The 11,589-nt window shown below is 42.1% G+C and overlaps 1 protein-coding gene across 1 annotated transcript; it reads right to left on the bottom strand.

Annotated features, from left to right (window-relative positions):
* Positions 1 to 2,127: 2,127 nt before the first annotated feature.
* On the bottom strand, positions 2,128 to 6,118 carry Rap2c (RAP2C, member of RAS oncogene family). Its single transcript, XM_048336287.1, has 3 exons — positions 5,980 to 6,118; positions 4,933 to 5,814; positions 2,128 to 2,446 (listed from the first exon to the last, which is right to left on the bottom strand). Exons 2-3 carry the CDS (start codon positions 5,203 to 5,205, stop codon positions 2,168 to 2,170), a joined length of 552 nt encoding a protein of 183 aa, XP_048192244.1. The 5' UTR covers positions 5,206 to 5,814; positions 5,980 to 6,118; the 3' UTR covers positions 2,128 to 2,167.
* Positions 6,119 to 11,589: the final 5,471 nt, after the last annotated feature.

The following is an 11,589-nucleotide window of genomic DNA, read 5'->3' as shown; positions in this document are numbered from 1 at the left end:
AATTCAATTAAAAGTCTGTACAAAGACCTTAACCCATAGCATAGAAATGAATAATTATTAGTGACAATAAAAATTTAATTTTTACTATATTAATCCATGTGGGATGTTTGCATAGTCAGCTAGAGATTTTTCTTTTAAATCTATGTAGGCATCCCTACTGGTAAACAGAATTTAAAAAGTCAAATCATAAAATGTCGTAAAATGAAATAAACTCACAAATAATTCAGAATAAAAAAGGTTTAAAATAGCTTAATTTTTTTCATTGTCATTTGGGCTGAAATTTGGTTCTCTATATGCATGAAACTATCTATGCATTCCACCTTCTATAGTTGTTTACATTTATGATGGAAGGGGGAAGACTCAGAACCGTTTGGGGTATTTTTTTTAAAGATGACAAAACAGAAACTATATAGACTCATGTCAGTTGAAAGTGTCAGAGAAATAAAGCATAATGGTAAAGATGCAATCACTACACAAACTTGTTCAAGCTTGCAGCTGGCTGACAATTTAAAGAGATTATGGAGGCAACATATTCAAGTCACCTATATAAGCGTGTCCCTTGTCCAAATAACTAAACTGTAAGGGCAACACTATCAATGAAACATAAGCTGCAAATATATATATATATATATATATGTACACACACATACATATATAAGTGTATATATATATATGTGTGTGTATATATAAGCTTGGCTACTGTCTGAACAGTGCCTTTATAAGGTAACAGATGCAGCCAGATGTAAGAAAACAGATGAGTTTTCATCAGATGCCATGCTAAAGGCTGATGAGTGAAAGCATTTTGAATAGAGCCGTGTAGTCATCCTTCATTTTCAAAGATGACACTACCTGACAGGAGACCTTGTCTGAAAAGATAAATTAGTGACCGTTTGTCGTTTCTCCAGGGAACACAAATGAAGCCAGACCTTTGATTAGGAATCATCACAGTGGTCTGAAATGCCTGTTGCCATTTGCAACAACTGTTTCCTAGACTGGAGGTCAGCCTTGGCTTAGAAAGATCAATTTCATTCCTGATATCACCAGGCTACTGTGGCATTTGTTGTGGTTTTGCAGTCATCCACGATATTGGTTGTTTTATCTTATTGTCTAACTGTTACTGCCTCAGTGAGACTATTCACTCAATTACAGTCAAGCCCAAAAGATCATAATATGAATAAAGTTATTAGCTCATGTTAAATGCTCAGCAAGTTTTACATCACCTTGCTTTTTCATACACCTCCTTGCATTGAAAAAAATGAAGTTTATCACTGAACCCAGTGAGAGGTTTCAAAACCTGAGGATCACAGTTCAAAGTCAGCACTGGTGGAAAGTGAATGAAATCCTTATCTCAAATTAGTCACCAAAAAGCCAGAAGGACAGCTGTGGCTCTTGTGGTAGAGTACTAGCCCTAAGCAAAACAGCTCAGGAACAGTGCCCGAGGCCCTGAGGTCAAGCCCCTGGTCAGACAGCAAAAAAAAAGTTTCCTGTGCTTGTGATGGTTACATCTAATATTTCACACAGACGATCTAACCATATTCTTATTTGGGCCATAAATTCATAATGAAGTCAAGGTACACCATGGCTTTCTAATTTGTTATTGCCAGGGATTACTTCAGTCGCTCAAGTACAATGTCCAGATGAACTTGATTAAATAATCACCCTGTTAAATCAAGCACTTGAATGATTAGTAAACTGTTCTTTTCAATTATAGCAACACCCTTGTTCAGGATATAAAACCATAGAAGGATAAACAGTATCATAAAATTAATCACCTCATGAATTTATTTCCAACTGATCTCCTGTGTATTTTAGATTGTATGATTTAGAAAAACACAGGAAGACACCCCAAATCACGTTTCCAATAAAGAAGGTAAGGAGAAAGTCACTTTGGAAATACCTAAATCATAGTGATGAGTATACAAACCATTTCTTACCTCTGTTCTGCTAATGTGTACAATTTTTTTCATTTGCAGTGAATGTTAATGATGTGTGCTAAAGAAAATGTTATTTGAAAAATAAAGACATTTAAGATAGTGTTATATGTATTAGGATTAACCAGATGTTTTGTTATACTTGATTAAAAACCCACCACCATCTCGGGCTCATGCATTTCCAGCAACAACTAACCTGCTCGGTATGGCCATGATTGAGGTTATCTTTTTTTGTTTTACTGGACAACACAAGTTGTACAACACTGATCTTGCTTCTCGGGCAGGGAGGAATAGTTCATTTGTCTGACGATCTCAGCAAAAAGTTCATCCACCATTGATTTACTTTTTGCCGATGTTTCCATGAAAGGACAGCCCCATTCTTGAGCCAGAGCTCTGCCTTCTGAAGACATCACCTCTCTCTCCGGTTCCAGATCTACTTTGTTTCCTACTAGGATCAGTGGGACTTTTTCATATCTCTTCACTCTGACAATCTGATCTCTCATTGGCTTGATATCCTAATCAAACAATCACAAAGAGAAAGAAAAAAATTATATTTCCATAACGATAGCGGAAGTATTCAGATATCACCCAAAGGCATACCTCCCTGAGTATATAAAGCTAAATCCAAAACAAAACTACACACCAAACTATTTTATTAAACATTTTTCTTTCATTTATGTAGGAATGAAGAGAATTTTTCACGGGCTCTATCTTCTAATTTTAGGTCAGAAATACAAAAGGCATATTGAACACTAACCTTAAAACTTCTGAAACCAAATCTGGACTAAAACAAAATCAAGTTCCAATATATGATTACCATTTGTATATAAGGATGTTTGGCCCTCTCCCTAAACTTGCCTGTTTCTGTCATCACATCTTATGACACCTGTTACCAAGCAGGATTGCAGCATCTATGCATTCCTAGTCATTTAGCAAGAGGGCTTGAGAGAAAGTGTTTCATGGAGGAAGAGAAAACAATTTGCAATGCATAGAAAGACAGCTTTAAAAATAAATGGATGCAGACATTTCATTTTTAATAAAATATTATATATGCCCTTACTCTAATATAATCAAACACCTTAAAATACACTTAAATAAATTAGAAACTAATATTAACCTCCAAGGAAGGACAATATAGCCAGGGGAGGGGGGAGAGGGGGTAAGGTTTTGGTGGGAAGAAGTCACATTTTTATTTGACTAGGCTTGCTTTTCCTAAGCAATCCCCTCCCTCATATATTTGGGAAAAGAAGTAAAATTAGTGACAAAAGTTAACAGTCTTGGTTATTCTTCAGTGGCATCAATTTGGGGAGGGGAAAAGTATCACTATATTATATCTAATTGTAGCTTTCTAATATTTTTAATGATTTTAATAAATTAAAAAGATCTTATAATTTAAAAAGAATGTGTGTTTGAGTTGTTAGAGTAAACAGCATATTCGGAAGCATGCCAGAGGAAAAATAAGCAACCATAAAAATTCATAAAAATACACAGTAACTTGATATTGGCCACAATTTGTTTTGGTCCCTTATCACTTCAGTTTTCTAAGTTAAGCGTTTTTTTTCTGTTGTCCTTCTAGAAACAAAACTCTGGCTGAGAATCCAAACTTAGGGCATTTGTGCTCAAAAGAATAGAAATCTTGATTGAATTAGTGGCTCAGTTTTATACTTCCTATTTATGTCTGTATGGATATAATGGAAGCACCCTTCAAACGACTCCCACACTCAAGAGTGTGCTAATAGAATAACAAATCTCCCGAGGATCCTTTTGAAAGAAAATGCCAGTCAAATAACACCTTTGGAAAACACTTTTATGATTTCTTTGTTTGAAATGTAAAGCTACCTAAAACAAGCTATAGTTTGGTCTGAATAGCTTTGATTAATTCACTCTGAACTTATCTTAAAATGAAAAACCGCTGAAGTGGCCATACAAGATCTGTGGAAAAATTCACAATAGTACTTTAATTCAAAATACTGAAGAATGTGAAATTAGCACCTTGCACAGAGTAAAGCACTTAAGATTTTTAAAGTAAGCAACATTAAGTGCATACCTTTAAATGTAGAAAAAAAATGTCCATTTCCTAAATCAATGGAGGTCAATATAATGGGTCAATACGAGGTCATTTATTTTCAAGGAATAAATAGCAACATTTATTGCATCTCTTAAAATAACATTAAACCTTCTGTTTCCCTGTGAAGGACAAGACAGACTTTCCTAAGGAACTGGACCGAGTCCAGTTTGGCTACCCTGCAGGGGTAAGAAATTTGCACTTGTTCAATGTTTCCAGACCCACATATTTTCTATAAATATAAGCTATGATATATATTTCATATCGTATACAAATCAAATCAAACGGCAGAAAAGAAGAGTCTTCCTTTTGGATGGTTATTAATCTTAGGTAGTAGTTAGTGCGTAAAGTTCCCCTAAGTAAGAAAAAAAAATGCCTAGAAGGCTGGTCTTGAGTTCATCACCTTCCAGTAAGATTTATGATTCTAGTAGAGAAACTTCGAAGTGAGCAGAGAGAGGGGAAGGAGGGAAAACAGACAGAGACAAGTCTTATCTCTGCAAGAGATAATGGACTCCAAATAATTTTCCTTCCAAAGTGCTCTATTTTCCCCTCGAGATGATCAGTTAAATGTTGTTTTGTCCCGCAGGTTAATCAATACTTGTTGAATTGAACAACTTCAGAAGGTTATATGCCAGCTAAAAGACACGCAGAAGCACTTACTTCATTTTTCACTTCTCCTTAAAAACAAAACAAAATAACCTTGAAGACATTTGTGGACGCTTGTTACTTTAGTACTCGCTATAGAAACAACCCAATAGTTTTCCGGGCCAGGACTAGCCTCAAAAAGTGTGTCCTGGGTAAGTTTCAAAAAGCAAAGCACAATCATTCACCCACGCAGCGGGCAAATCAGAAGCCCACGGGGGATACACACACACACACACACACACACACACACACACACACACACACCTTGTAACAAATTACAAGAGTTGTTACCTGAAAAGACTGTTGATTCACCAGACTATAAACCAGGATGAAGCCTTGGCCGTTTTTGATGTAGAGATCTCTCATGGAGGCAAACTGCTCCGTTCCTGCCGTGTCCAGAATTTCCAACACGGACGGGGAAGAGTCCACTTCGATCTCTTTGCGGTAGAAATCTTCAATGGTCGGGTCATATTTCTCAATGAAAGTCCCAGTGACAAACTGCACCGTAAGGGCAGATTTGCCAACCCCTCCGCTCCCTAACACCACTACCTTGTACTCCCTCATGAGTCTCACCTTCACCCACGGCTAGCAGATGGGGGGAAAACGAGCACCCCGCTAGCGGCGCTGCGGCGAGGCGAGGCGGAAGGTGGGCGGAAAGCTGCGAACTGGGGAGGAGTGCAGAGTGGCGAGGGCCCAGCCAGCGAGCCGCGAGCAGCGAGCCAGCCCCGAGCAGCGGAGAAGAAGAGGAAGTTGCGGGAGGGGGAGGGGAGAGAGCCAAGTGTCGGGTGGGTGGGGATGGGATGGTAATGCCCTTCCTATAGGAACCGAAGCCCAGGCAAGGGGGCGTGGGGAGGAGGGGGAGCCCAGAAGGCGATCGAGGGAGGGGTGGGGACACCAGACACGCAGCGTGCCCCCAGGAGGGACAGGAGGGGGGAGGGAGGGTCCAGGAGGAGGGTGGGACTCAGCGCCCGGGGCCCCAGGGTCCGCTGATCCCCAGGCCACAGGCTATCAGGCACCGTCCCCCGCCCTTTCACACAAAGGGGCCCAGGGACCCCGCTTCGTGCAAGCGAGCTAGAGCGCCGCCCAGCCAGCCCAGGCCTGCAGGCTCAGCAGCAGTCACTGTCTCCCGGGTGGGTCGGTGTGATCCCCGGCTCCTGCGGGGGGTCGATCAGCCTGTACAGGGATGGGGAAGGGACCGGGAAGAGAGGCGCAGATTACTTGTCTGACCCCCACCACCATCACCATCACCACCACCACCACCACCACCACGATCTAGCGGCTTTGGCTGCCGCCCCCAGCTGCCACTCAAGCTGGGCTACCACCGCCACCGCTGCTTACCCTGCTGTCTGCACCCGCCCGGCCGCCCAGGAGGCTCAGTCACGCCAAGGCCATGGCCACCCGCTGCCTCCTGTGTCTTTTAGGGCTGCCCCCAGTCCGATTGTTGGCCCAGAGGAAAGGGGCGCGGGGGGAGGGGGGGCCGTCCGGCGGCGGCGGCCGCAGGGACTCCAGACGAAGCCACTTCTTTTTTTTTTCCTCCCCCCCCTCCCCCCCCCCACCCCAGCATACACCCGGAAGGGTTTCCCTGAAACACTGGCTGAGGTGCCCCAGTTCCCTGAGACTGGCCGCGATCACTTCCGGTGGGGAAAGTCCCACCTCTTCGGGGCGAGCCGGGTGGCGCTAGGGGCCGCGCCCTGCTGACTGAGCTAGGCCGGCCCGGCTACATTCAGATCGAGATCGGGGCCTTGGGGAACGGCGCTTCGGAGGGACACGCCACCATCTCTACTTTCCCGCCAGCGCAGCTGTGGCTCACTGTCGCAGCCCTAAAGCAGCTAAAGCCACCCCGCTTCCTCTCAGTCCACAAGCTGAGTCTCAACACTTAATCAGCTCATTGGCCCGCTAAGAATCTAATGACCCGAAATCCATCCAACATCCCAGGATAAGAAATGGCTGGAAAAAAAATGAAACAGCTCAAGATGTTTAGTCTCTTCCCGGACATATCTTCCACTTGATATTGTTCTAAGGAATGCATTCAAACTACAGAACTTAAGATTTGGCTTTCGCTCTGATTTCAGACGTGCTGTGTTTTACTTAACCATGCCTTGACAATTAAACACACCGAACTTCATCACCAGGCACATCTGCTTCACCTTACCCAAACAAATACCAAAATACTTCCTTAAAAGAAAAGTCCTAAGACTCGAAAACAGCCCCTCAACAAGGCGTTATTCATTGTTTCCCTGCTTCATTCCAGACACTACAGAGCAGGAAAGGTAACCAATTTTCACTGAATCGCACAATGCAAATAGTTTAGCCCTGCCGCGTAATTTTTTAGTGGCAGGCTGGGAGCTACATTCACAGACTCATACTTGCTAGGCAGGAACTCTACCCCCTCAGCCTCATTCGCAGTCATGCAGAGGAATTCCATTTAATCTTTCATTATCTGCATGGATAACAATTTGCAGAGCTGGCTCTCTCACTTTCAAGCTTTGTTTTTAAAGGCCATCTTTCATAGCCATTGAAATCCAAAAGCAAATATTAACTCTAGTGTTCAACATCTTAAGTTTCTATTTCTAGATAAAATTGTTACTCCTTACATAGCTTTAGTTCTGCTTACTTTCTATTTGTAAACTTGGTATCACACCCACAAAGCCCCAAGGCCAAAAAGCCTTGACTATTTTAGGCATTTCACTCCCATTTTCACTTAATCACATCAAGAAACTTGATTCAATACCCAGCCTAAACTGACTCCCAAGGGTCCTGGCTTGCAAACCTTTAACAGCCCAACTTTCAGCAGATTAAGTCAGTACCTAACCCAAGTGGTTACACTTTAGAAAACAGGCGGATCACTGGGGTGTGGACACCAATGACCCTTCTCAACATCCTCCAAAGCCACTTGCAGTATACGAAGCCCAGTTTAGTTCAATTTCTGCTAGGCCTCAAGCTGGTGCAATTTCTCCAGTGGTGTGTTCTCCTGCTCTGGCTCCAGCTAGCCCGAGGTCCTGCCTCGTATCTGAGGCACTGCCCTCTGCTGGAAAGCACGCTTCCCCCATAGGTCACTGCTCTTTCCACACGTGCTGTCGCCTGATTTGGAGCTCTGTGGCTCATCTCCCCATCTGGCTGTCTCCAGACTGTCTGGTGGAATCCGTAATCCCTCCACCAGCTATGCTTGTAACCAAGCCTGCACATTCCTCTCTGATCCAGCTAGCATTGGTTGAGCAATCTAACAAGTCTCTGCTCTTTTACTCAACTGTCAAAAAGAGTTCTTTTCTGAGGTACGTCTTGGCACCTCTAGTATTGTTGTCAGGGAAATTATACCTTAAATAAGATACCAAACCAGTCCCGGGAAAATAAAGAAGCCCCATTTTGAGAGGTCGAATTTTGGAAGCCTTTATTAAAAGGCCAAGGACAGCACACTGTTCTCCAAGACCAGCAGCCCAGAACACAGCTTGCACCAACATTTTAAAGAAAAAGGCCATAAGTTGGGTGGAGACCAAGCCTCAGCCAAGAGGTTTGCACCTGGAACAGGGCTGCCCTAGGGCTAAACAACACTAGGTATCTATCTACATATTCCCCAAAGCAGGGCCGTCTTGGCTCTCCTCACTGTACCAGGCCGTCTGCAACTCAAAGGATGGCTTGTCATACCTCTAGGCCTTGGAGCTAGGTGGACAGCCCCCCATCTCCTGGCCAGTCTCTAGGATGTCTGAAAACAATAGCCCCCTGAAACTCAGTTTCCTCATTTCAGTATCTTTATGTGTTGGCCATTTCTTGGAGTGAGTTGTTTTTCTACACAGTGAAATATTCCTTCCCTTAGTACATATGCCTATTAACACAATATCACCATGGTGGACAAATGTCATACTCAGTCTAAAGATCCTCTCTAAACTTTTTAAAGAAGGGTATTTATACTTGGGTGCCAGTGGTTCATACCTGTAATCCTACCTATTCAAGATAAGCGCTAAGGATCAAGGTTTAAACCCAGCTTTTGCAGGAAAGTTCAGGAGACATCTCCAATTAAACACCAAACAACCCAAAGTGGATCCAGTTCATGTGGTAGAGCTCTAGCCTTAAGCCAAAAATGTGCGAGCCCTAGGATGGACACACGCACACATGCACGCGTACACACACGTGTGTTTGTTATAGCTATTAGTTAAGAAAGGCAAAGACTTGGAAGTAACTTAAATTTCAATGTAGTCTAATCTTTTCCTTAGTTCCATTTTCACCTAGGTACATTGACAATTATGAATGTATGCACTCGCCATTTCTCTATCCACTCATCCTTTCCCTTCCTTTTAACTCCCACCTTCTCAGACAAGACATGTGTAATGAATATTTTGAAAGGAGGAACAAAAGAAAGTTGTTGATCAACATTTCATCAAATAATAATCTCCCTACTATCTGGGGACAGGCTGGCTTAATGTAAAAAAAATCCCTCTTCCTGACTGTCTGCCTTCCTAACTATCTCTATACTTAGAAAAGTATTTCTCATACATTGTCTCATTGGGCCCCAGTTGTTTGCTAGTATTTGCAAGGAGGTCTAAAGATGAATTAGAAGAGAATTGTCTGGCAGTCCAGAATGATAAGAGTCTGAAATGCAGCACCAGGTAGTTACATTGCAGCATCCTAGATGTGCAACCTCAATTAACTGATTTCACTGGGTTGAGCCTCTAAATCTTCACCTATAAAAGGGATGGAAGAATATAACATGACAATGTAATGAGGTATTATAGGTAAGTGCTGAGCAAAGTCCTCTTGCACATTATGCATTCTCAACATATGCTAGCTGTTTTATTTTTTATTCTCGAAATGCTCTAAGTATAAAACAAGTAGACGACATGGAGGTGGGGACAAAATTTTTTTAAGTCCTACCCTTTCCATATGGCACAAAATAATTCAGTTACTCTTTCCAAAAAATATCTATTGTTACAAGTTTTTTTGTATTACCTTTCAAGGAAAAAATACCATTATTATGTACAAGCATATCAATCTGCCATCTGTGTATTTTTTTTTAAAAATTATTACAAAATAATCAGGCTATACAACTTGTTTTCTTTCTTATTATACCTTGATAGTTCTTCCTCATCAATTACTGTCAGTCTTTAGTTGTGAATTTCTCGTTCAATTAGCAAAACAAATGGTACTGCATTTAAAATTCTTCTGGAAAGCATTGCCAAATTGCCCTTCAGTAGAGTAACACCAATGCACATTCCTACCACTGGGGTATAACCGTATCACTTTCTTTATAACCTCACCCTTGGTATTACTAATTTTAGCATTTTATTGTTATTCTTACTTGCTTTAGAGTATTTGTAGGACTGAAAAATGCAGGGTAGTATTCTAGAAGGAATTTGGGCCTCAGAGCCAGACTATGCTTTTCCACTGACAACTCCTTTCCTTCATATCTAAAGTTAGGCACAATAACAGTGTCTAACTCATAGAAGAATAAGTGAGGCAACTAATTCAAAGCATTTAATCTTCCAAACACTGCTCAATGAATGGAAACTTCTCAAATCATAGTTTTTCATTCTCAAGGCTCAAAGATGGAGGGGGAGCAGGCCCAAAACCATGCCGTTGAGATTCAGAGTTTTTATTTTCCCTCTGTCCTAATCATCTCTCCAAATAATCATTGTTCAGCCTTCATTTTCAAGAACAAAATCAATCTTAACCATAGTGTGAAGAAATTTTAAGATATAAATTATATGTAAGCCACTGCCTGTAATCCTAGTTAACTCTGGAGGCTGAGATCTAAGGATTGCAGTTCAAAGCCAGCCCAGGCAGGAAAGTCTGTGAGACTCTTATCTCCAATGAACCACCAGAAAACCAGAAGGGGTGCTGTGGCTCAAAGAGGTAGAGTGCTAGCCTTGAAATGAAGAGCTCAGGGACAGTGCCCAGGCCCAGAATTCAAGCCCCATGGCAGACAAAACAAAACAAAACAACTATCTGTGAAATATTGACATCATGGGGCTGGGAATATGGCCTAGTGGCAAGAGAGCTTGCCTCGTATACATGAAGCCCTGGGTTCGATTCTCCAGCACCACATGTACAGAAAACGGCCAGAAGTGGCGCTGTGGCTCAAGTGGCAGAGTGCTAGCCTTGAGCAAAAAGAAGCCAAGGACAGTGCTCAGGCCCTGAGTCCAAGCCCCAGGACTGGCCAAAAAAAAAAAAGAAATATTGACATCACAGGTACACATTCTCAGTTTGCACAATTATCCTGGCACAATTTTAAAGTACCATACAGGCCGGGTACCAGTATCTCAGCCTGTAGTCCTAGCTACACAAGAGGCTAAGATCTAATGATTATGATTCAAAGCCAGCACAGACAAGAAAGTCTAGGAGACTCTCATCTCCAATTAACTAAGAAAATGCCAGAAATGGAGCTCAAGGGATAGAGCATGGGCTTGAGCAAAAAAGCTCAGGGACAAGCCCTGAGATGAAGCCCTCAGACCAGCGCGTGCGCACACACAACCTAGACATTATTCTTTAGGCAACAGTTGCTCTCTGCAATCTTCCCTTCCTCCTTTCCAGTCTGTGCTTTTGTCAGCTGCAATGCTTGGAGACATTAACCAGCCGGACTAACTGGCTCTTACTTCCTCTATTGCCTTTTAGGTCCTAGCAAAAAAGCCCAGCCCAGTTCAATCCAGGCCCTAAGTCCTTCTCTTCTTTTTTCTTTTTTCTTTTTTTTTGACTTAAATTGCCCTTGAGTGTTCAGTCTTTGTTTACAAACTTCTTCTGAAGGTTGTTCCTTTTCTAATTTCACTGGATAAAGAGGCCTTAATGATAACCCTTGGCTCTTTCTGAGTCCATCTAGCCTCTAAAATTTCAACCTAGCTTTCAAATAGTGCTGCAAGCTATACCAATTACTGGTTTTGTATCTCAGGCTACCATGGCACCCATACTTATTCTTTAATCTTCAGTGTCTGTTTTTCATTATAAGAATTAATGTTATTTGAT

This window comes from Perognathus longimembris, chromosome 28, assembly GCF_023159225.1.
Source record: "Perognathus longimembris pacificus isolate PPM17 chromosome 28, ASM2315922v1, whole genome shotgun sequence".
Lineage (NCBI taxonomy): Eukaryota > Metazoa > Chordata > Mammalia > Rodentia > Heteromyidae > Perognathus > Perognathus longimembris.
The sequence above is the reverse complement of the archived record's forward strand: the minus strand, read 5'-3'. Positions and strand labels throughout refer to the sequence as shown.